The sequence below is a fragment of the Rhinopithecus bieti genome, unplaced genomic scaffold (assembly GCF_001698545.2).
Source record: "Rhinopithecus bieti isolate Rb0 unplaced genomic scaffold, ASM169854v2 scaffold_39705, whole genome shotgun sequence".
In the NCBI taxonomy this organism is placed as follows: domain Eukaryota; kingdom Metazoa; phylum Chordata; class Mammalia; order Primates; family Cercopithecidae; genus Rhinopithecus; species Rhinopithecus bieti.
Window position 1 is genome coordinate 463502 of NW_016816813.1, and position 27081 is coordinate 490582.

The 27081-nt window shown below is 38.7% G+C and overlaps 1 protein-coding gene across 1 annotated transcript in view; it reads left to right on the plus strand.

Moving 5' to 3' along the window:
- Positions 1 to 1165: 1165 nt before the first annotated feature.
- EXPH5 (exophilin 5) overlaps positions 1166 to 27081 on the plus strand; it is a 92927-nt gene continuing 67011 nt past the window's right edge. The window contains 1 exon segment of the mRNA XM_017855287.1: positions 1166 to 1393. Within this exon segment, the coding sequence (XP_017710776.1) occupies positions 1206 to 1393 (188 nt within the window). The 5' untranslated portion in view covers positions 1166 to 1205.

Genomic DNA, 27081 nt, shown 5'->3' on the forward strand with positions numbered 1-27081 from the left:
CCAAAACACAAGTGGCAATTTTTGATATCATGTTCTTGTAAAGATACAGAATTTTAATTGGGTTCATGTGCCACAAAAAGAAATGATACATGTAGATGTACATTTTATATGTTAGTAATTATCACCATCTTCAAAATGACCAAATTAAGGCTATGGGACAGAAAAGTCAATCTGACAGAGTTATTTTTGTGTAGGAAGTGAAGCCAAGATAAAAACATGTTTTCTGTAAAAGCCTTGATAATTTAAAAAAATGCATATATGTGAATATCTTTATAAATTTCCATTATTCTTCATTGTATTGTGGAACACCTGACTTTCTAGGAAAGCTATTTCCGTGGCTTCATAGGATTACCATTTGCTTTCACCAGAGGATTAGGTATTTTTAAATGGCATGTGTATTACTTCTCTGAGTTTATTAAGATGGTAATAAAATCTTACAGAAAACTTCTAACAGGTGTTTTCTACCGTCCTTTGCTTCTGGGCTGTCTTCTCTTAAAATATCATAAACTGTTTTGTTTGTTTGTTTGTTTCTAAAGTCTGAGAATGACTTTTGTGGGACAGTGGAGGTGGGGGGTGTCTACGGGATGAGAAGCTTGGCAAATAATTCGTTTCCAAGGATACATAATTTCCGCCCTTCAGCCAGGTTCATCCACAGTCAGTAGTGTAATTGAGTTTAGTTCTTCCTGGTCTTTCAAACGAAGTAATCCTTTTGCCAGTTACAAACCCTACTTGCAATTCTATTTTCTATGGGCTCTTAATTATTGAAAGGGAGGATTAGTCATGAATCTCCTTCTTTTTCACTCCTTTGCTAGTCAAGCTCAAGTTCTGCGAGCAAACAGCAACAGCAAAAGCAAACACTTTGGCGCCAACACTTAGCCTTGCCTCACTTTAGAGGCAGAATTATATAGGCTTGTTTGCTTAACAACTCAAATAGGGGGCGGGGAGGGTGACGGGAGGGAACGAGGGAGGGATCGAGGGAGGGGACGAGGGAGGGCCCGCCCCCCTTGGAACAGGATTGGTTCCCTCTCTCCCTTTAGACGTTCACTTTGCATCTCGGTTGGACAGGTTGAGAGAAATATGTCATTAAGGTGTTGTCAATATGAGCCCTTTAGGTGTGGGCGTTCCCTAGGTTTGTGGTTTTAGACTTTCAAAGGGACGGACTTATTATTGGCTGTGGGATCAAGTTAGTGAAACTGGTCTTGTATATGTTGAAAAATGCCTTCCTAACAGGAGGCGCCAAGGAGCTTAAGTGTAACTCACACACAGTAAAGAAAATGACGAAAGTTCCTCCGGGGTTTGATTTCAGTTTCTTAAATGACGAAGAGGCCAGGAAGATCCTTCAGGTGCTGGAAAGAAATGAGGAGCTACAGAGGGCCGAGAAGGACAGGATCAGGTACAGAGCAAACTCATTTATCTTGTGCTGGGCCTGGGTCCAGCAGGGGCCAGGGATCCGCTGGGAAGGCGCGGAGCTTGCGCGGGGCACCTGCCGGGGGGTGCTCCGAGCGGCTGCTGTGGAGGCAGCGGGTCGGGAAGAGAAAATCGCGCCGAGTTGCCCTCTAAAGGACTTTGGGATGACTAGTTGGTACCCTTTCCATCCATTGCATACCAGACGGGCTCGCCTGCGGGTCTGGGGTCGGGCAGGGTGGGGGTCCGTGCGCTGCGGTGGCCGCGCAGCCACGCTATGCTGTGCCGGGTGCCTGCGGGGCCATCGCGAGGCGTGGGCCGTTCCAGGCAATGAAATGCGACGGGGGCGCGATCTGGAGCGGAATCCTGGCTGCTGCTCACTACGCGGCCCGCGCGCACCCACGTGCTCTCACGGGTCCGACAGAACTTCCACCTTCGCCTAACACAGTTTTCCCTCGGCACCAGAGGCGAATCTCCCCACCCCACGGGGGCAGTCCGCAAAGCCTGGGAGAGCCGGCACCTCACGGGAGGCGAAAGGTCCCCACCCCAAGGGTAGTAACTCGAGGAATTTGTCAAATAGAGACTTATGTGGGCGAATGGGACTTAGACACACGGGGTTGGCTGGAATGGTTGGGTCTCCTTGTGCGTGGTGCTGTGGGGAGCGAGATTCTGCGAAATTTCATCCTTGACCTTACTATGTACTGTTGTAGGTGAGGGATTAGTTACTGAAGAATGCAATCCAGAGACACAGATAATGAGATAATGACCTGGGATGTAAATTAACCAGTTTTTCTGCTGGGGAGTGTAAAGGGACTCTCGCCAATATTGGAATATACCCATCTAAGTCCTTCTCTAGATAACTGTGGAAGGGAATTCAGGACATCACTCTCAGGTCACACTGTGCCATTGATTGGAATTTAGCAAGTCATTTTGTTTTATGATCAACTGCTTGCTAATGTGAGTTCCAGGTTCCCATTTCTTTCTGGATATCCCCACCTGCCTGTCCCCCACAGCTGACAAAAGAAACCCTCCAAGGACCCTCTTCAAATTGGAAAATCTAGTTAGTCTTTGTAGAAATAATTAGAATATACTAAGCCCAATGCCCAGACTTCACCCTGCTCCCCTAAACATGACTCTTTGGGGAATGAAGGAATATTTGAGGTTGGTGAATGTGGATTTCATACCATCATACTCTGTCTTGAGAAAAAGTGGCTTTATCGTTCTCCTCCCCTGAACAGTGTAGAAAGTGTGCCTTCATGAGAACAGTATGCCGCACCACACACACCCACGTGCATGTACCTACTCATATGCACATGCACCGCACACAGGCACACCCAACTCTCGGAAGAACTTCTGAACTGCACGGAATTTCAATGCATACTCCAAAGGCACTAAGAAACTGCGGTTATTCTCAGTATGTCTTACTGGAAGTGTTTCTTGTCTCTGAAGAGGATGGGGCTTCTTAAGTGATCCATTGTGTACTGGGGGAAATTGAGGGGAAAGTTAGAAAATAAGAAGGAGAGTAACTTTCATTTAAGATGTTATCTGGGCTTTTTATTTTTGACCTGATGCTTGCCTTGTTGTTTTCTCTATTGCAACTCATGACGCCCACTTCAGTTGACTTTAGAAGGAACTGGATCTCCACATAGATCTGTTCAAAGCACATGTATCTACACAAAGCCATTGGGCTGGGCATTAGAAGGAAGGTCAAAACACACTTTCTAATTTCATGGCACTCATATCCTAATGGAAACATCAACAGAAAAAGCCATAATGCTAAGACAAAATCAATACTGTATTATACTAATTATTAAAAATATTTAATTGCCCAAACAATTTGAAAAATATCACCATTAAAATACAAAAATCATTTAAGGAAAGTAGATGTGTGGACCAAATACCCAAGGCAATGATTTCTAGTACTGTCTTTTCCTTTGATTAATTCCCCACTTCCACTATCAAATACCCATGTCTGGCTTGCAGTCTCCATGGGATTGTTCTGCTTACCCACTTCAGACTCACATGTATTAATTTCAGTAGCAGATATTGGCATTCAGAAAGTTCCTGAGACAACATGTCAACTTGGCTGCCTCTTCTGCTCATCTTCTTGATACATGTGATCATATTTTCCAAATCAAAAATCAGGACACATGACTTACAACTCAAGAGTATAATTGCATTCTGTTCTGGCTTGGCATATATGAACAACAACAAAAAAGAGATGCTTCAACAGGCCTGTCTGAGAGACTCAGGGAAGCCTTTTTACTACATTAAGAGCTTCAAGACCTCTTGACTAGAACAATAAGGGTCCAAATGGGGAAGTTTAGAAAGTTAGCAGGTTGGGGAATGGCTGATGAGTTCATTCATATCTATGATAGGTTTGAGGTATCTACAAGACAACTAAGAAGAAATACGAGTACCCTATAGTTAGCAATATAGAACTACAGTGTTGGGGCTGGGCCCAGTGGCTCATGCCTATAATCCCAGTGCTTTGGGAGACTGAGGCAAAAGGATCGCTTGAGGCCAAGAGTTTGAGACCAGCCTGGCCAACACAGCCAGACCCTGTCTCTACAACAAAAATTAAAATTAAATTTAGCCTGACATTGCTGCACATACCTGTAGTTCTAGCTACTCAGGAGGCTGAGGTGGGAGGATCCCTTGGACCCAAGAGTTCAAGGCTGCAGTGAGCTATGATTGTTCCACTCCAACCAGAGTGACACAGTGGAGACTCTGTCTTTAAAAATAAAATAATTTTTTTTATTTAAAAAAAGAACTACAGTGTCATGCAGGGCCAGAGATATTGTGAGATGGATGTGAGGGTAGTTGAGTTCATCATGCAGAAGGCAGCAGCCCCACCCACAGAAAAATCCCTGAACACATAGAACTTTTTCCTGATCTCCCCTCATCTGTACCAGACCTCTATGGCTCCAACTTACCAGGAAAGTATTTGCATTAAATATAATAGTTAATGTTCTAATATATAGTTTATTCAAATTTTTAAGAAAAACACCAAGATTCAAACTAATAAATAGGCAAAAGATAGAAATAAATCATTCACACCAGAAGATATCCAAACAGTAAACATAAGAGATGGGAAAATGTCCACCCTCACAGTAATAAATGAAAATTGAAGTAACCTTGAGATACCATGCTGCCCCTTTAAAAATAACAGAAAAGACCATCCTGGCTAACACGGTGAAATCCCGTCTCTACTAAAAAAATACAAAAAACTAGCCGGGCGAGGTGGTGGGCGCCTATAGTCCCAGCTACTCCGGAGGCTGAGGCAGGGGAATGGCGTAAACCCGGGAGGCAGAGCTTGCAGTGAGCTGAGATCTGGGCACTGCCTCCAGCCTGGGTGACAGAGCAAGACTCCGTCTCAAAAAAAAAAATAACAGAAAAAAAAAAGTCTGTGAGGGTTAGAATGAAATTGATAGATTCTTCACATTGTTAGTGACATTGTAAGTTGGTTACAAGCCTTTTGGTGAGCATTATGGCAATATCTATCAAGATATGCTTTACGCTTGACCCAATTGTCCAATTCTTGGATATTTCTCATTAGTAGGAGATTAAGCTGGAGGAGATGGCTACACCAATATATATTAAGTGCTGCCTTTTTATGTAATAATAGTAATTATTGTGGTAATAATGACAGCTAACATTTATTAGGCCCTTACTGTATACTAGACACTGTACTAAACATGTTATACAGATTTAATTAATCCTCTCAATAACCTCATTAGGTATACACTTTAATTCTCATTTCACAGAGAAGGAAACAATTTAAAAAGATTGAGTATTTTGTCCAACTTAAGCAGCAAAGCCAGAATTTAAAATCCGGATCTATCTCGAAACTACTTTACTCATCAAGATTGAATAATCCTCACAACCATTTATTGGGGTATTATTAATGGCTTTTTAAAGAAGGAAAACTGAAATTTAGCAACGTTAAGGAACTTGCCTAAGGTCACACAGCTCATAAATGTCAGAGATAGAATTTGAACCTAAATGTATCTGGCATCAGGACCAGATGTGACAGTGCCTGGTGTAATCAAGTTTTTAAATGGCATGTCTAGATTTAGATCATTTTTTGCTCCGTGGCAAGATTGCAGCCTGGAAGGATTTTCCAGAATTTAATTATTTCTGATTGATTTACAGTAATATCCTTGAGCTGTAGCACAGTTCTGAACGGGACTGTATATGTCAAAGTCATAAAGTGGTCTATAGCTGGTGGCAGCTGCCACATCCAGCAGACATTAAAAGCCAGATACACAAGCCTCCTGCCTCCCCTACACATTCTGCCTGCCCTCTCCTCTCCCAGCCTGTGAAATCTGCCTCTAGCTAAGGGGCAGAGTTTCTAGAGACATTGGATGTCTACTGATTGGGCTTTTACTGTGTGCCAGACACTGGGTTGGCCCTGAGAATACAGTGGAAAATAAAACACAGATTCTGCCCCAAATGACATCAGTCTATGAAAGGTTTCCATTGGCAATAGAATGTGTAAGATGAAGTGTTTATATAACTGTAGCTCACCCTTAAGCAGTCCTGTGTGGCCTGGAAAAGGGACAACAAGAACAATGCCTGGAAGTCACAAGTGTGCTCAAGAGGCTTGAGCAAGTTCTGATACATAACAAGGTATCAGATTAACACACAGCGGATCTCTGAGCTGTCTGCACTTTCCAGTGGCATCCAATTTAGTTAATTCCTTTAAACTGAGGGAGAACTTTCTCTCAGATACATTCTCCTGTCTAGTTACTCCGGTGGATTGGTCCCCATAGGCAACACACACAGAACTACTATAATAATATCGTTCCATATCCCAATGCCAAGGAGCAGGGTTCAGTCGCCACTGCCACCCGGGTTCCTTTTTTTCTTTTTCTTTTTTTTTTCTTTTGCGCGCCCCCCGCGCGCGCGCCCCGGCTGGAGACGCGTGGGCCGGATCTCGGCTCACTGGCAAGCTCCGCCTCCGGGCTTCTCACGCCATTCTCGCTGCCTGCAGCCTCCGGGAGTAGCTGGGAGCTCCAGCAGGCGCCGCCACCGTCGGGCCGTGGGTCAGTTTTGTATTCTTTTCGTAGAGCGCCTTCGCAGTGTTAGCAGGATGGTCTCGATCTCCTGACGCCTCCGTGATCGCCGCCCTCCTCGGGCTCCCAACGTGCTGGGATTAGCAGGCTTGAGCACCGCGCCGGCCAAAGCGGGGGGTTTTAAGCTTAGTGATATTATGACTTTTAGCTTATACAGTCTTTCATATTTGTTTTTTTATCCTCATCCTCAACCTAATAAAGCAAATACTATTATCTTCTTTTTCAAAAGCTAATAAAACAACTATAATAATAGCTAACATTTGTTGAGTACTGACCCATGCAAGCTCTTTGTGTGCACTATCTCATTTAATTCTTACAACTGATGAGTTAAGGGATATCTTTATCTCCATTCAACAGAGGAAGCTTAGAGAGGATAAGTGACATGCTTGAGATCATACTGCTAGGGAGTGTCCGATCTGGGAACTCCATCTGTACATAATCACTGTGCTGTGCTGCCTCCTATAGTACCAAAAAGTTGAAGCAACTTTCCTCACCTGGCCCATCTAGCTCATAACAGAACCAAGACTGGGATCTATCCACTTTAAAACTCTTGCTATTTTATCTCCACTCAGCATAAAAATAAAAAACACACAATTCTATGTAGTCAAATGCCCAGCTAAAAGTTGGAGATGTTATTACTAAGGAAAATGGCATAATGGATATGGGAGGATAACTAGTACCATCTGCTTATATAGAAAAAATTGCTGGCAACCATTTATGTTAAAAAATGCATACATGCATTCTGTAAGGACAGACTTTATACTGTTAAAATGATTATCTTTGGGGAATGACATTTAAAGGGACTTTAACCCTTTTACTACTGTTTTATTTTTGAGTTATCATATGCTATTTAAAATAGGCCAGGTGCTGTGGCCTGTAATCCCAGCACTTTGGGAGGCCGAGGTGAGTGGATTGACTGAGGTCAGGAGTTCAAGACCAGCCTAGCCAACACGGTGAAACCCCATGTCTATTAAAAATACAAAAATTAGCCTGGCGTGGTGGCTGGCCCCTGTAAGCCCAGCTACCTTGGAGGCTGAGACAGGAGAATCGCTTGAACCTGGGAGGTGGAGGGTGCGGTGAGCCAAGACTGCGCCGTTGTACTCCAGCTTGGGTAACGAGCAAAACTCTGTCTCAAAATAAATAAATAAATAGAACTGTTTCTTTGGATAATAAATATGGAATGTTTGACTATTTTTTACTTTCATACTTTTTTTTATGAAGGTAAAATAGTTTTTAAAAATGTCTTAAGAAATAAATAACTTTTACTGGTAAATTTCTTTTTTTAAAATGTCTAAATGTTTTTCTGCCCTTGTCCTTTTCTTTACAATGTTAATGTGTGAACAGGTAAGTTGGTATATGGTAAGTTGTACATCAACCTTGATTCCTTGTGTGAGAGCCTCACACACTTAGGTACTCAATACCTAGTCAAATGGAACTTAACTTACTGCTATAGGAAATACAAACTAAGGGAAAGAAAGCTCTGAGGAAACCAGGTGAAGGGCGAAAGAAGGTCAGGTGAAGGTTAGTCAGAAGATACTTTCGTTCCTCATTAGTACAGATGGTCTTAAACCTGAGAACCACATGAAGGTCAAAAGGAGGTGAGGTTAAGTTTAGTAAGAAAATGCTTTCCTTCCCGGTTAGCATAGCAGGGTCTTAAAACTGAGAAGAAGGTGGCTAAGAACTAAGGAGGGCTAGCTAAGGCATGATCTTTCATAAACGTGGGTGGATTCTCTCACCTTCATTCAGGTAGGTTTTTCTGTAGTGAGTTATTCCCCAGGCTGTGAGATTTGAGAGAGATAGGCTCATCGCCCTCTCCTTCTCAGGATGTTTCCTTATTGACATTGCCAATGGCCCTATTAAAAGGCCATACTTCAAATATTAACAGATCACAGGAGCCAGCTTCCTCATTCCATGGTGTGTTAGGCTTTCTAGATGAAAGAGGAAATGGGAGATGACAGTGACCAAATTCCCTGCACCCCAACATAGAGTTGTGTTTTTTTATATTGATCAAGCTTGTCTTGGTTTTAACTTTGAAACGATGCATTTAACAGCAATTGAGGGAGGAAAGGGGTGGGGAGGGAGTAACTTATCCTGCCAACCATTATTTCGTTCTTCATCACTAGTTTTATTTTTTAAAGAACGTTATATAAATGGAAGCACAGAATACGTAACCTTTTGAGAATGGCTTCTTTAACTCAGTAAAATGAGGGTCACACAGGTTGTTGTATGTATAAATGATTCATTCTCATCAGGCAAGTTGGCTCACGCCTGTAATCCCAGCACTTCGGGAGGCTAAGGTAGGAGGATCACTTGAGGTTTCGCCATGCTGGCCAGGTTGAGACTAGCCTGGCCAACATGGCAAAACTCTGTCTCTACTAAAAATACAAAAATTAGCCAGGCATGGTGGCGCGCATCTGTGGTCCCAGCTACTCGGGAAGCTGAGGCAGGAGAATCACTTCAGCCCAGGAGGTGGAGGTTGCAGTGAACCGAGATTGTGCCACTGCACTCCAGTCTGGGTGACAGAGCAAGACTTCATCTCAAAATAAATGAATGAACAAATAAATAATTCATTCCTTTATATCGCTAAGTAGTATTTAGTATTTCATTACATAGATTACTACAGTTTGTTTATCCTTTCACCCACTGAAGAACACTTGTCTTGTTTACACATTTTAATAATACTGAATAATGCTGCTATCAACATCCATGCGCAGGCTTTTGTGTGAACATGATTTTTATTAGCAGTGGAACTGCTGGATCATATTCTTGAATTTGCAAGAAACTGCCAAACTGTTTTCCCCACAGCTGTACCGTTCTGCATTCCTACCAACAGTATATAAGAGTTCCAATCTCTGTCTTTGTCATTCAGGCTCCTACAACAAAATACCTTAGACAAGGTAATTTATAAACAGCAGAAATCTATTGCTCGTAGTTCTAGACCCTGGGAAGTCCAAGATCAAGGCACTGGTAGATTCTGTGTTTGGTGAAGTCCCCCTCCTCATAGAGGGTGCCTTCTCTGTGTCCTCACATGGTAGAAGGGGCAAAAAGGCTTTCTCTCAGGCCTCGTGTGAAAGGGCACTGATCCAGTCATGAGGGAGGAGCCCTTTCGACCTAATCACCTCCCAAAGGCCCCATCCCTTACTACCATCACCTTGAGGGGTAGGGCTCAACATGTGAATTTTGGGGGGACACATACTTTCAGACAAGAGCATAGTAGTTCTTCAGTCTTGCCAGCATTTGGTATTTTCAATTTTATTTTAACCATTCTAATAGGTATCTCCTCATGGATCTCCTCATGTTTCAATTTGCATCTCCCTAGTGACTAATGATGGTAAACATCTTTTTAAGTGCTTACTTGCCTTCCATATATTCTCTTTGGTGAAGTATCTGTTAAAGTCTTTTGAACAGTTTTTAATTGGGTTATTTGTTTTCTGATTGATGGATTTTGAGAATTCTTTATATATTCTTGATACAGGTCTCCTGTTGAACACCAAGTTTGTAAACATTTTCTTCCCATCTGTAGCTTGTCTTAACTTTCCTACTGTGTCTTTGCAGAGTACAACTTATCCAGTTTGATGAAATCCAACATACCAAACTTTTTTCTTTTATGAATCATGCTTTTAGCAGCATTCTAAGAATACTCTCTCTCAGCCCAGATTACAGACATTTTCTCCTATGATTTCTTTTTGAAGTTTTATAGTCTTATGTCTTACACTGATGCATTTTGAAATAAGATTTATGTAGAGTGTGAGGCTTAGACTGAGGCTTATTTTTGCATATTAATGCCCAATTATCCCAACACCATTGTTGAAAGACTGTCCTTCATTAAATTGCCTTTGCACCTTTGTAAAAAATTTGCTGTATTTCTGGACTCTGCTCTTTTCCATTGATCTCTATGTCTTTTCCTTCACAAATACTATGATATCTTGATTACTGTGGCTTTATAGTAGGTCTCAACATTAAGTAGTATGCTTCTTCCATTTTTTTTGTTTGTTTGTTTTGTTTGTTTTTGTTTTTGTTTTTTTGAGACAGGGTCTCTCTTTTTCACCCAAGCTGGAGTGCAGTGGCACAATCTCGGCTCAATGCAACCTCCACCTCCTGGGTTCAAACTATTCTCATGCCTCAACCTCCTGAGTAGTTGGGATTACAGGCGTGTGCCACCACACCTAGCTAATTTTTTTTTTTTAATTTTTAGTAGAGACAAGGTTTCGCCATGTTGGCCAGGCTGGTGTCAAACTCCTGACCTCAGGTGATCTGCCCATCTTGGCCTCCCAAAGTGCTGGGATTACAGGTGTGAGCCACTGTGCCCAGTCAGAATGAATTATTTACACATACAACAACCGTGTGACTCTCAAAGGTGTTTACTGAGTTACAGAAGCCATTCAGGCCGGGCGCGGTGGCTCAAGCCTGTAATCCCAGCACTTTGGGAGGCTGAGACAGGCGGATCACGAGGTCAGGAGATCAAGACCATCCTGGCTAACCCGGTGAAACCCCGTCTCTACTAAAAAAGAAAATACAAAAAAAAAACTAGCCGGGCAAGGTGGCGAGCGCCTGTAGTCCCAGCTACTCGAGAGGCTGAGGCAGGAGAATGGCATAAACCCGGGAGGCAGAGCTTGCAGTGAGCTGAGATCTGGCCACTGCACTCCAGCCTGGGCGACAGAGTGAGACTCCATCTCAAAAAAAAAAAAAAAAAAAGCCATTCAATTTACTCTTTGTTTTTAAAACTATTTTGTCTATATCATTCCTTTGCTTTTACATGTAAATTTTTACATTTAAGTTTAAAATTGTTCATTGCTAGTATAGGGAAACACAATTGATGTTTGGTATTGATCTTGTACCCTACCACTTAGCTAAGCTTACTTATTGGCTCTAGGATGTTCTTTTTTGGGGGGGAGTTTTTTTGGGTGATTTTCTACATGGCCAATCATGTTACCTATAAATGGAGATGGTTTTATTTCTTCCTTTCCAATACGTATGCCTTTTATTTCTTTTTCTTGCCTAATATTGACTGGGACTTCAAGCATGATGTTGAACAGGAGTATTGAGATTGTACTTCCTTGCTTTGTTGCTGAGCACTGTCTTTCACTATGAATTACGATGTTAGCTATGTTTTTTTTGTGGATGAGTGTTTTATTTTTTTGTTGTTGTTAATTTTTTTTTTTTTTAATAGAGATGGGGTTTTGCTATGTTGGCCATACTGGTCTCTATCTCCTGGGCTCAAGTGATCCACCCGCCTCGGCCTCCCAAAGTGTTGGGATTACAGGCAGGAGCCACCATGCCCAGCCTATAGATGACTTTTATCTGGTTCTGTTTCTTGCTTGCTGAGAGTTTTTATCATGAACGTATCTTTAATTTTATTAAATACTTTTTCTGCATCAACTTATATGACCATGTGGCTTTTTCTTCTATAGACTATTGATATACTTATTTATTTTATTATTATTTTTTTGAGACGGAGTCTTACTCTGTCGCCCAGGCTGGAGTGCAGTGGCACAATCTCGGCTCACTGCACTTGAGTTCATGCCGTTCTCTGCCTCAGCCTCCCAAGTAGTTGGGACTATAGGCACCCGCCACCACGCCCGGCTAATTTTTTGTATTTTTAGTAGAGACGGGGTTTCACGGTGTTAGCCAGGATGGTTTCCATCTCCCGACCTTGTGATCTGCTCGCCTCAGCCTCCCAAAGTGGTGGGATTACAGGTGTGAGCCACTGCGCCCGACGATATACTTATTAACAGTAATTGATTTTAGAATATCAAACCAACCTTACTGTTGTGGGTTGAACTGTCCTCCAAAAAATTAAAAAAAAGAAAAAAGAAAAAAGCTGTGTTAGAGTCCTAATTGCCAATACCTCAGAATGTGATCTTAATTAGAAATAGCGTCTTTACAGAGATAATCAAGTTAAAATGAGGTGATTAGGATGGGCCCTATTCTAATATGAATGATGTACTTATACAAAGTGGAAAATTTGAACGCAAAGACAGACAAGCATGCAGGGAGAATGCTTTGTGCAGACAGGAGTTAGGCTGCCACAAGGCAAGGAACTACTTCAGAAGCTAGAAGCCTGGAACTGACCCTTCCTTAGTGCCCCCAGAGGGAGCATGGCCCTGCCAGCACCTTGATCTCTAGCCTCCAGGACTGTGAAACGTGTGGTGCAAGCCGCTCAATGTGCCATACTTTATTATGGTAGCCAGAGAAAACGAATCCACTTATATTCTCAAGAAAATCTCACTTGGTCATCATGTGCTATTGTTTTTATATGATTTCACTACATTTGCTAATATTGAGGGTTTTAAAAAAATCTGGGTTCATGAGAGATACTGATATATAGTTTTCTGGGTTTTTATCCATTTTCTTTTTTTTTTTTTCTTTGGAGCAGGGTCTCATTCTGTCACCCAGGCTGGAGTGCAGTGGTGTGATCTCAGCCCACTGCAACCTCCACCTTCCAGGCCTGAGTAATCCTCCCACCCTAGCCTCCCTAAGTAGCTGGGACTACAGGCATGTGCCACCACGCCCAGCTAACTATTTTGTATTTTTAGTGGAGACAGGGTTTCACCATGTTGCCCAGGCTGATCTTGAACTCTTGGGTTCAAGTGATCCCCCTGCCTCAGCCTCCCAAAGTGTAATCCCAAAGTACTGGGATACAGCCCTAAGCCACCATGCTCAGCCTGTATACTATTTTCTGTGGTTTTGGTGTCAGTAATTCCAGCCTTATAAAATGACGTAGGAAATGTTTTCTTCTATTTTCTGGAAGAGATTATATAGCCTTGGCATTGCTTCTTCCTTAAACGTTTGGTAAAATGAAACAATGAAACCATCTGGAATGGGAAGTTTCTTTTTTGAAAGGTTTTAAACTACGAATTCAATTTCTTTGACAGATATAGAGCTTTTTCAGCTATTTCATCATGAGTGAGTTTGACAGTGTGTGTTTTTTGAGAAATGGATCTATTCTAAGTTGTCAGGTTTGTACGCATAAAGTTGTTTATAATATTCATTTATTATCCTCTTAATGTCTGAAGATTATGTAGGAATAGCCCCTCTTTCATTCCTGATATTGATAATTTGTGTCCTTTCTCTATTTTTCTTTTTTAGTCATGATAAAGGTTTATCAAATTTATTGATCTTTTCAAAGGACCTGCTTTTGTCTTACTTTGATTTTCTTTATTGTTTTCTGTTTCAATTTAATTGTTTTCTGCTCTGATACTTACCATTGCCTGCTTTATGTTTATTTTGTTATTTTTTTCTCATTTCTTAAGGTGAAAACTTAGATTATTGATTGAAGACCTTTCTTCTCTTCCAGTATAAGCATTTTTTGGTTTTTACATTATTTTAATTTTAATTAACAAATAATAATTGTACATATTCATGAAGTACATGGTGATCTTTTGATACGTATAATAGATGGTGATTAGATCTGGATAACTAGCATATTCATAATCTCAAACATTTATCATTTCCTTGTGTTGGGGGCATTCAATATCCTCTCTTCTAGCTATTTGGTATATATATATATATATATTTTTTTTTTTTTTTTTCTGAGATAGAGTCTTGCTCTGTTGCCCAGGCTGGAGTGCAGTGGCACAATCTGGGCTCACTGCAACCTCCACCTCCTGGCCTCAAGCAGTCCTTCCAACTCAGCCTCCCTAGTAGCTGGGACTACAGGCACTCACCACCACGCCTGGCTAATTCTTCTATTTTTTGTAAAGACAAGGTTTCGCCATGTTGCCTAGGCTGTCAAACTCCTGAGTTCAAGTGATCTACCTGCCTCAGCCTCCCAAAGTGCTGGGATGACAGGCATGAGCTACCATGGCCAGCCATATTAATGTTATTAAGTACCTATAGTAATCCTACAGTGCTATAGAACAGTAAAACTTATTCCTCCTGTCTAGCTGGAATTTTGTATCCTTCAACAAATCTCTCCCTCTCCTTCCTTTCCCCATTCCCAGCCTCTAATATCTTCTGTTCTACTTTTTACTTCTATGACGTCAACCTTTTTTAGCCTCCACTTATGAGTGAGAACGTGTGGTGAGAACTTTGTGTTCTTGGTTCATTTCACTCAACATAATGTCATCCAGTTTCATCCATGTTGCCACAAATGACAAGATCTCGTTCTTTTTATGGCTGAATAATATTCTACAGTGTATATATGCCACATTTTCTCCATCCATTCATCTGTTGATTCCATATCTAGGGTATTGTGAATAGTGCTGCAATAAATATAGAAGTATAGCTATCTCTTTAATATACTGATTTCCTTTCTTTTGGGTATACCCAGCAGTGGAATTGCTAGATCATGTGGTATTCTTTTTTTTTTTTTTGAGACGGAGTCTCGCTCTGTCGCCCAGGCTGGAGTGCAGTGGCCCCATCTCAGCTCACTGCAAGCTCTGCCTCCCGGGTTTACGCCATTCTCCTGCCTCAGCCTCCAGAGTAGCTGGGACTACAGGCGCCCGCCACCTCACCCGGCTAGATTTTGTATTTTCAGTAGAGACGGGGTTTCACCGTGTTAGCTGGGATGGTCTCGATCTCCTGACCTCGTGATCCGCCCGTCTCGGCCTCCCAAAGTGCTGGGATTACAGGCTTGACCCACCGCGCCCGGCCGATCATGTGGTATTCTATATGTAGTGTCTTGAAGGACCTTCCATATTGTTCTCCATAGTGGCTATACAAGTTTACATTCACCACCCACAGTGTATAAGAGTTTCCTTTTCTCCACATCCTCACCAGCATTTATTTTTTTTTCCTTTTTGATAATAGCTGTTCTAACCGTACTGAGATGATGCCTCATTATAATTTTGATTTGCATTTCCCTGATGATTACTGATGTTGAGCATTTTTTCGTGTATTTCTCACCCGTTTGTATGTCTTCTTTTGAGAAGTGTCTATTCAGATCATCTGCCCATTTTGAAACTGGATCGTCGGCTTTTTTGCTTTTGAGGTGTTTCAATTCATTGTGTATTCTAGATATTAATTCCCTTTTGGATTAATAGTTTGCAAATATTTTCTCCCACTCTGCAGGTTATCTTTTCACTCTATTGATTGTTTCTTTTGCTGTGAAGAAGCTTTTGAGTTTTATATAATCCCATTTGTTTATTTTTACTTTCGTTGCCTATGTTTTTGAGGTCTTATTCATAAAATATTTCCCCACACCAATGTCCTGAAGCATTTCCCTTATATTTTCTCCTAGTTTTGTCATTTCAGGTCTTATATTTTGATATTTTTAATCCATTTTGAGTTTTCTTTTAATCGGGTGAGAGGTTGGGATCTAGTTTCATTCTTTTGCATATGGATGGATATTCAGTTTTACCAACACCATTTACTGAAGAGACTGTCCTCTCCCCAGTGAATGGTCTTGGCACCTTGTCAAAAATTAGTTGGCTGTAGATATGTGAATTAATTTCTGGGTTCTCTATACTATTTCATTGGTATATGTGTCTGTTTATATGTCAGTACCATGCTGTTTTTGGTTATTACTGTTTTGTAGTATATTTTGTGGTCTGATAATGTGATAACCTCCAGCATTGTTCCTTTTGCTCACGACAGCTTTGGCTATCTGGGGGTCTTTTCTGGTTCCAAACAAATTTTAGGATTTTTTTTTTTCTGTGAAGAATGTCACTGATATTTTGATAAGGAATGCATTGAATCTGTAGATTGCTTTGGGTAGTGTTAGCATTTTAACAATATTAATTTTTCTGCTCCATAAGCATGGACTGCCTTTACATTTGTTTGTATCCTCTTCACTTTCTTTCGTCAATGTTTTGTAGTTTTCCTCATAGAGGTCTCTTACGTTATAGAGGTCTTTTACCTTATAGAGGTATTTTACCTCTTTTTTTTTTTCTTGAGATGGAGTCTCACTCTGTCACCCAAGCTGGAGTGCGGTGGTGTGATCTCAGCTCACTGCAACCTCCGCCTCCCAGGTTCAAGTGATTCTCCTTCCTCAGCCTCTTAAGTAGCTGAGATTACAGGCACCCACCACCATACCCGACTAATTTTTTGTATTTTTAGTAAAGACAGGGTTTCACCATCTTGGCCAGGCTGGTCTTGAGCTCCTGACCTCATGATCCACCCACCTCAGCCTCCCAAACTGCTGGGATTACAGGTGTGAGCCACCATGTCCAGCCAAGGTATTTTTTTTTAGTAGCTATTATAAATGTGTTTGCTTTCTTGATTTCTTTTTCAGCTAGTTCATTGTTCATGTATAGAAATACTACTGATTTTTTAATATGTTAATTTTGTATCTTGCAACTTTACCAAATTTGTTTATCAGTTCTAAGAGTTTTTTGGCAGAGTCTGGGTTTTTCTATATATAAAATCATGTCATCTGCAGATGCAAACAATTTGACTTTCTCCTTTCCAATTTGGATGTCCTTTCTTTCTTTCTCTTGCCTAATTGCCCTGGCAAGGACTTCCAGTACTGTGTTGAATAAGAGTGATGAGAGTGGGCATCCTTGTCTTGTTCCACTTCTTAGGGGAAAAGCTGAAAGTTTTTGTCCTTTTTATTAAAATGTTACCTGTGGGTTTGTCATACAAATCCTGTTTCATGTTGAGATACTTTTCTTCTATACCTAATTTATCAGAACTTTTATCATGAAGAGATGTTCAATTTTATCCAAAGCTTTTTCTGCATCTATTGAGATGATCATATGCTTTTTGTCTGTCATTCCATTGATGTGATGTATGACATTTATTGATTTGTGTATGTTGAACCATCCTTGCATTTCTGGGATAAATCCCACTTGATCATGGTGCATTATTTTTCTGATGTGCTGTAACATTTGGTTTGCTTCTATTTTGTTGAGGATTTTTGTGTCCGCTCATCACTGATATTGGCTGGTAATTTTTTGTTGTTATTGTATCATCTGGTTTAATATCAGAGTTATACCAGCCACATAGAATGAGTTAGGAAGAGTTACTTCTTATTTAATTTTTTGAAATAGTTTGAAAGGAAGAATTAGTATTAATTCTTCTTTAAGGGTTTGGTAGAATTCAGCAGTAAAGCCATCCAGTCCTGGACTTTTCCTTGTTGGAAGACTTTTTATTACTGATTCAATCTTGCTATTTGTTATTGGTCTGTTCAGGTTTTCTGTATTTCTTCTTGGTTCAATGTTGGTAGGTTTTATGTGTCCAGGAATTTTTTCCATTTCCTCTAGGTTTTTGAAGTTATTGGCATGTAGTTGTCCATAGTAGTCTCTAATGATTCTATTTCTGTGGTATCCATGTGGTGTCTTCATTTCTGATTTTACTTATGTGGGTCTTCTCTCATTTTTTCTTAGTCTAGCTACTGGTTTGTCAACTTTGCTTATCTTTTTAAGAAACCAAGGTTTTGTTTCATAGATCTTTTGTATCTTTTTCATCTCAATTTTATTTCTATCTGCTCTGATCTTTATTATTTCTTGTCTTCTACTAATTTGTGGTTTGGTTTGTTCAAGCTTTTCTAGTTCCTTGAGGTGCATTGTTAGGTTGTTTACTTGAAATCTTTCTAGTTTTTTGGTGTAGGCATTTATTGCTATAAACATGATTCTGAATACTGCTTTTGCTATGTTCCATAAGTTTTGGTATGTTGTATTTCTATTTTCATTTCCAGTGTAAACATTCAATGCTCTAAATTTCTCTTTAAGCACAGCTTTAGTTTTATCCCACAAATTTTGACATACTTTCCTTTTCATTACCGATTTCAGACTTTCCTCTTTTTAAATTAACATTTTATTTAACATTTAGTGCTATAAACTTCCCTCTCAGCACTCATATAGATTTGTTCCACAGTTCTTGACACAATATGTTTTTATTTCATTCAGTTAAGTGCATATTTCCTTTCTCTTGAGACTTTTTCTTTGACCTATAGATTATTTTAAGTGGGCTGTTTAACTTTCAAGTGTTTGGAGATTCTTTTGTTATATTTCTATCACTGACTGGTAGTTTCAGTCCCTTATTGTCAAGAATATACTTTATATGATCCAGTTCTTTTAAACTTACTAAGGTTTGTTTTATGACCTAAGTTATGGTCTATCATGATGATTGTTCAATTCACTTGCATTGAAAGAATGTATACTCTGATATTGTTTAGTGGAGCAATCTAGAAATCTTGGTTATATCCCTTTAGCTTATGTTGTTTAGTTCTATATTCTTGCATTTTACCTATTAATTCTGTCAATAACTGAAAAAGGAGTGTTGAAGTTCCAACTATAATTGTGGATTTATCTACTTCTTTCAGTTCTGTTAGTTTTTTTGTTTCACATATATACATATGAAGCAATATATGCATTATATATGAAGCATATATGTATTATATATGTTTATTATATGTTTATATTATATACATATATACACATATATGTACATACACATACATATGTATCTATTATATACATATATACACATATATGTATATACACATACATAGGCCTATATTATATACCTATATACACATATATGTATATATTGTATACATATATACACATTTATGTGTATATGTACATGTGTATATATTATATACATACATGTGTGTATATACACATACATATGTATATATTATATACATATACACATGCATATACACATATATACATATATACATGTGTATACACATGTATGTATATATTATATACATATGTACACGTATATATCTATGCACACACATATATTATAACATATATACATATGTATGTATAATATATACATATATTATATATATACAGATATGTTATATATATATTATTTTTTGAGACAGTCTCACTCTGTCACCCAGGCTGGAGTGTTGTGGTGAGATCTCAGCTCACCGCAACCTCCACCTCCTGGGTTCAAGCAATTCTCATGCCTCAGCCTCCTGGGTAGCTGGGATTACAGGTGTACGCCACCACGCCCATCTAATTTTTATATTTTTGGTAGAGATGGGATTTCACCATGTTGGCCACAATGGTCTTGAATTCCTGACCTCAGGTGGCCTTGGCTTCCCAAAGTGCTGGAATTATAGGCATGAGCCACCACACCCTGCCTGCTTCTTGTATTTTGAAGCTTTGTTGTTAAGGGCATTTATATTTAGGATTGATATGTCTTCTTGGTGAATTGACACTCTTATCATTATGTAATGTCCCTCTTTATACCTTGTAATATGCTTTGCTTTGAGGTCTACTTTGTCTGGTATTAGTATAACTATTCCATCTTTCTTTTGATTAGCATTTGCATGAAACACCTTTTCTCATCATTTTTACTTTTAACATACCTATATTACTATATATACCTATATTACTTATTTGAATTTAAGTTATGGTAGGCTGCATTTAGTTGGGTCATTTTAAAAATTCATTCTGAGTGGGGCCCAGTGGCTCATGCCTGTAATTCCAGCACTCTGGGAGGCTGAGGCGGCTGATCACTTGAGGTCAGGAGTTCAAGACCAGCCTGGGGAACACGGTGAAACCCCGTCTCCACCAAAAAATACAAAAATTAGCCAGGCATGGTATCAGGTGCCTGTTATCCCTGGCGATCAGGAGGCTGAGGCAAGAGAATTGCATGAACCCAGGAGGCGGAGGTTGCAGTGAGCCAAGATCATGCCACCGTACTCCAGCCTGGTCAACAGAGCGAGACTCCATTTAAAAAAAAAAAAAAATTATTCTGATAATTTCCACCTGTTTCATGTGTTTATTTGAATCATTTTTATTTAATGTAATTATTGATATGTTTGGGGTTAAATCTACCATTTTATTTGTTTTCTGTTTGTTTCCTCTTTTTCCATTATACTCTCTCTCCCTTTTCTGCCTTCTTTTTGGTTATTTGCAACATTTTCAATATTCTATTTTAATATACATACTGTAATTTTTTTAATCTAAACTTCTCTCTTTTTTGTGGTTATGCTAGGGGTACATACATATCTCTTCATAGTCTACTTAGAATCACTATTTTACCCTTTAAGTGAAATGTAGAAGACTTGCCACCACATAAGCCACTTTCCCTCTCTGCTTTATACTGTAGTTGTTTTATGTGTTAGAACTACATACATTGAAAAATCCCATTAAATAATGTTACAATTTTTGCTTTTAATCATCAAACATATTTTAAAGAACTCAAGAAGAGAACAGTCTATTATATTTACTCAGTTTTACCATTTCTATTGCTCTTTTTCCATTCCAGATGATCCAAGTTTCCTTCTGGTATAATTTCCCCTCCATCTGAAGAATTTCCTTTAGCAATTATTTTATACCAAGTCTGCTAGCAATAAAGTCTCTATTTTCCTTTATCTGACAATATCTTTTTTTCATCTTCATTCCTGAATAATATTTTCATTGAATATAGAATCTAGGGTTGATGGCTCTTTTCTTTTAGCACTGTATGGCATTGCTTTCATGTGTTCCACTATCTGCACCATTTTCCCAGTACTTTCTGGTTCCCTGGAGCTCCCCCTTTCAGTCATCTGTCCCCTACTGGAAGGGCAGAAAGAGAAAAAAAGCAAAAGACCTCTGCCACATCCCCTTGGGACCACAGCTACTCTAATTTGAAGGGAAGATTCCCTTCCCTGAGAGTTTTAGTGTGTATGGGCCCCGGCTACCACTGCTGTTGCTGCCAGAAAACCCTTTTCCTACTCCTCAAGCCTGAACTAGAGAGCTTTTCCTGGAACTCTCTCCATTCGCTCCAATGCTCTCCTTCTGGGTTTTGCACTACCCTGAGTCCAAATCAGGGTATAGTGGAGGAGAGGGAAAAAGTAAATTCACAGCAGGTTCAGTGGTATTTTGCATTCTTTCACAATCTGCCTACTACTGTTTACTTATCAGATATCTGTTCTGTGCCTTGTGACCAGGTTCTATGGCTACATCTGCTAGGAGAGGCAGGGTGAAAGCCCTTACTCTATCTTACCTGGAAGGAGAACTCCCCATATTCACTTTTTTTTTTTTTTTACTTCCAAACTAATTGTATAAGGCCAACATTACCCTCATACCAAAACCAGACAAAGACACAGTGAAGAAAGAAAACTGTAAGCCAATAACTAATAAATATCAATGCAAAAATAACAAAATACTAGCAAACTGAATTCAACAACACGTTAGAATGGTCATTCCTTATGATCAGGTGGGATACTTCCCTGGGATGCAAAGATAGTTCAACATATGCAAGTTAATAAACATGATGTATCACATTAGTAGAATCAAGGGCATCAACCATATGATCATTTAAATAGATGTCAAAAAAGCATTCGTTAAAATTCAACATCCTTTCATGATTAAAAAAAAAAAAAGCTCAACAAACTGCATGTAGAAGGAGCATACCTCAAAACAATCAAAGCAATATAGGACAGACCCACAGCTAGCATCATACTGAGTGGGAGAACACTGAAAGCCTTTCCTCCAAGATCTGGAACAAGACAAGGATACCCCTTTCACTACTTTTAGTTCAACAGAATACTGGAAGTCCAAGCTAGAGCAAGTAGGCAAGAGAAAGAAAGGGCATCCAAATTGGAAAGAAAGAAATCATTGTTCTTGTTTTCAGACAATATGATCTTATATTTAACACAAAAAACCTAAAGACTCTGCAAAAAAAATGTAGAACTGATAAATGAATTCAGTCAAGTTACAGGACACAAAATCACCGTACAAAAATCATTTCTATATGCCAACATTAAACAATCTTTAAAAAATCTCATTTACAATAACTAGAAATAAAGGAATTTTTACTTAACCAAAGAACTGAAAGATCTCTACAATGAAAACTATAAAACGCTGATGATAGAAAGTGAAGAGGACATAAACAAATGGAAAGGCTACCCATGCTCATGGATTGGAAGAATTAATATTGTTTAAATACCCATACTACCCAAAGTGATCTATAGAATCAATGCAATCCCTATTAAAATGTCAATGAAATTCTTCACAGAAATAGAAAAACAACCCTAAAATGTAGATGGAACCACAAAAGACCCAGAATAGACAAATCAATCCTGAGCAAAAAGAGCAAAGCTGAAGTCATCACATCACCTGACTTCAAAATATGCTACAAAGCAGCAGTAACTAAAATAACATGATACTGGCATGAAAACAGACACATAGACCAATGGAACAGAATAGAAAACTCAGAAATAAATCTACATTGGCCAGGCGCAGTGGCTCACGCCTGTAATCCCAACACTTTGGGAGGCCAAGACGGGCGGATCACGAGGTCAGGAGATCAACGGTGAAACCCCGTCTCTACTAAAAATACAAAAAATTAGCCGGACGTGTTGACGGGCGCCTGTAGTCCCAGCTACTGGGAGGCTCAGTGAGCCGAGATCGCGCCACTGCACTCCAGCCTGGGTGAAAGAGCGAGATTCCGTCTCAAAAAAAAGAAAGAAAGAAAGAAAGAAAGAAATCCACATTTACAGCCAACTAATTTTCAACAAAGGTGCTGAGAATATACAATGGAGAAAGGACCCCTCTTCAATGAATGGTGCTGGGAAAACTGAATATCCATATGCGGAAGAATGAAAGTAGACCCCTATCTCTCACTATATACAAAAATCAAATCAAAGTGGATTAAACACTTAAATCTAAGACTTCAAACTATGAAACTACTAGAAGAAAACATAGGAGAGATGCTCCAGGACATTGGTCTGGGCAAATATTTGAGTAAGAAGTCAAAAGGACAGGCAACCAAAGCAAAAATTGACAAATGTGATTATATCAAGCTAAAAAGCTTCTCCACAGCAAAGAAACAATCAACATCATGAAGAGACAACCTACAGAATGGGAGAAAATATTTGCGAACTATTCATCCAACAGGGATTAATAACCAGAATATGTAAAGAACTCAAGCAACTCAATAGCAAAAAAAAAAAAAAAAAAAAAAAAAAAAAAAAACAAAAAAAAAAAAAAAAAAAAAAAAAAAAAAAAAAAAAAATCAAATTTTAAAATGGACGAAAGATCTGAATAGACACTTCTCAAAAAAATACATACAAGTGGCCAATAGGTATATGAAAAAATACTAAACATCACTAATCATCAGGGAAATGCAAATCAAAACCGCAATGAAATATCATTTCACCCGTTAAAATGGCTATTATCAAAAAGACAGAAAATAACAGATGGTGATGAGAATGTAAATTAGTACAGCCACTATGGATAACAGTTTGGAGGTTCCTCAAAAAACTACGAATAGAACTACCATATGATCCAGCAATCCCATTGCTAGGTACATATTCAAAAGAAAAAAAATCAGTGTATCAAAGAGATCTCTGCACTTCCATGTTTATTGCAGCACTATTCACAATAGCCAAGATACAGATCAACCTACGTGTTCATGAATGGATGAATGGATGAGGAAAATGTAGTGTATATATACATAATGGAATATTATTCAGCCATAGAAAATGAGTTAAATCCTATAATTTGCAACAACATCGATGGAACTGGAAGATATTATATTAAGTGAAATAAACCTAGTACAGAAAGACAAATATCACATATTCTTACTCATATATGAGAGCTAAAAGAATTAGTCATGTGGAGGTATTGAATAGAAGGATGATTACAAGAAGCTGGGAAGGTAGTGGGGAAAGGAGGATGAAGAGGACAAAATACAGTTAAATACAAAAAACTTGGCACAAAAATAGTTAAATAGAAAGAATAATATCTAGTGTTTGGTAGCACAATAGGAAAACTAGAGTTAATAATTTCTTGTACACTTCAAAATAACTAGAAGTAAAGATCTGGAATGTTTCCAACACAAAAAAAATGATGAATGCTTGAGGCGATGGATATCTTACTCATATTTGATCATTACACATTGTATTCTTATATTAAATATCACATGTATCCCATAAATACGTACAACTACTATATATCCATAAAAATTAGAAACAAATTCAAAAAAGAATGAAAAATAAAATTTTATTGAAGTTAAATTAATATAACATAAAACTATCCACTTTAAAGCTAACAATTCTTTGGCATTTTGTACATTAACAATGTTGTACAATCACCCCCTCTATCTAGTACCAAAACATTTTCATCACCCCAAAATAGAACCCATTAAACAATTACTCTTCATTCCCACCTCCCCTCAACTGCTAGCAACCATGGATTTACCTATCCTGGATATTTCATGTAAATGGAATTATATAATTTTTATCTGTCTTCTTTTACTTAGCGTTAATGTTTTTGAGGTTCATCCACCTTACAACATGTATCAATACTTTATTCCTTTTCTTGATTGAATAATAGTCTATTGTATGCATATGCCACAATTTATTTATCTGTTCATCCATTGATAGACATTTGAGTTGTTTCCATATTTTGGTTGTGGTGAATAATGCTGCTATGAACAATTGTCTTACAAGTATTTGTTTGAGTACCTGTTCTCAGTTCTTCAGAGTATATAGCTAGGAATGGAATTACTGGAACATATGGTAATTCTATGTTTAACTTTTTGAGGAACTATCAAACTGTTATCCCCACATCATTTTATTTTATTTATTGATTGATTGATATGGAGTCTCACTCTGTCTCCCAGAGTGGAGTGGAGTGGCATGATCTCGGCTCACTGCAACCTCTGCCTCCCATGTTCAAACAGTTCTCCTGTCTCAGCCTCCTGAGTAGCTGGAACTACAGGCATGTGCCACCACAACTGGCTAATTCTTGTATTTTTAGTAGAGATGGGTTTTTGCCATGTTTGTCAGGCTGTTCTTGAACTCCTGACCTAAAGTGATCTGTCCGCCTCGGCCTCCCAAAGTGCTGGGATTACAGGCGTGAGCCACTGCGCCCAGCCTTCCCCCACATCATTTTTAACACAGTTGTGGTCTTATATATTTTGTTATTTATGAACATCATAACATAAAAATAACCCCTTCATATTAAAGACTCTGAGTTAACATAACTTTTGTGGTTGTATACTATTCTACTGAATATATTCTATAATTTAGTTAACATTCCAATATTTTAGTCACTTTAGTGTTTTCTTATTCTATTTGTTTCTTATTGCTACATTAAGTAACACTGGCAAGCCTTTATGCTTACATTCTTAATTCAATTTAAATTATCTCAAGGGAAAGTTCCAAAAAGTAGAATCACTCATTTAAATAACATAGATATTTTCTAAGTTCTCATTACATGTTACCAAACTGCTTTCCAAAGTGTTCTACCAAATTGCACCTTCACTGGCAGTGCACGAAGGCCTTTGTTTTAACGTATACTTTCTATCCCTGGATGATGGTATTACTTTTTAAAAATCTTTGCCAATTTTGTGGAAAAAAATTGTGCTTCATTTAATTTCTAATGCTGTGATTATAATGAACTTAAACTGTTTTCATATGTTTACTATTCACATTTCTTGATTTGTGAATTGTCTCTTCACATCACTGCCCATTTATATATCAAGATCTGTATCCAGAATGCTTCTGCTCGCAAATAATAGAAAATCTAACCATGACTTTAACAAATTGGGGTACATTTTCTGACATAACAATACATCTGGAAGTAGGCAGCTGCTAGCTGGTTTAGTGGTTTAAGGATGTCAGGATGGTGTCTTTGTAACGCAGAATGGCTGCAACTGCTCCAGACATCACATTCATATTCAAGGCAGAAAGGAAAAAGAAAGAGTGGAAACAACTGCTTCTTTTGGATATATATCCAAGAAAAGAGTCCTTTTTATCATGGAAGCAAAGGCCTTCTCTGATGCCTTCGAGTGGATTTCTACTTTATATTTCCTTGACCAGAACCATGTCATATGGCCATCCTTAGCTGCAAGGAAATTAAGAAAGCAAGAAATGGGATTGAAATATTAGAGTTTGACCAATGATGATCCATCCCCTGTTACTGAACACTCTGATGTTGACAACAAAATCAGAAAGGAGGGGAGTTGAGGGAAATGCATTCTAGAAGGCAGTCAACACTGTTTAACATGGCTTGGTGTGGTTTCAGTCTTACTGATTTATATATTTCACTAGACATTGAAGAAACTGACTTTTGTCCCATGTATTTCCCAGGTTTCAATTTGCAGGTAACTTCTCTTTATCTGAAAATAGATTTTTTTCTCAGTTTTATGTAACCAAATTTACCTCTTCTCTTTTAAATTTCCTTTTTTTTTTTTTTTTTTTTTTTGAGACTGTCTTGCTCTGTCACCCAGGCTGCAGTGCAGTGGTTCAGTGTGCCCTGTAACTCCTAGACTCGAATGATCTCCCACCTCAACCTCCTGAGTAGCTAGGACTATGAACGTGCACCACGACACCCAGCTAATTTTTTAAAAATCTTTTTGTAAAGACAGGGTCTCATTATGCTGCCTACATTGGTCTCTAACCCCTGGTCTCAAGTGATCCTCCTGCCTCACCTTTTGTTTTTAAGATGAGAATACTCTTCTCATCTAGAGATTAGAGTAATATTCACTTCTAGTCTTAATTTTTAATGTAATTTTTAAATTTACCTGACATATATTTTGTCTATAAGGTAGGATTATATAAATTTATTTTTTCCAAATAGTTGGCAAATTGTCATAGTACCATTGATTTCCATCTCCTTCTGAGGCCCTTGATAATTCCCTTTAGGGAAAAGACTGTAGCAACCAAATAACAACCACAAATAGTTGATGAAGTGAAATGCTATAGCACCAGGTTGTGTAAAATCTAAGAAGGAAATAATATGGGGAAAACACAGCT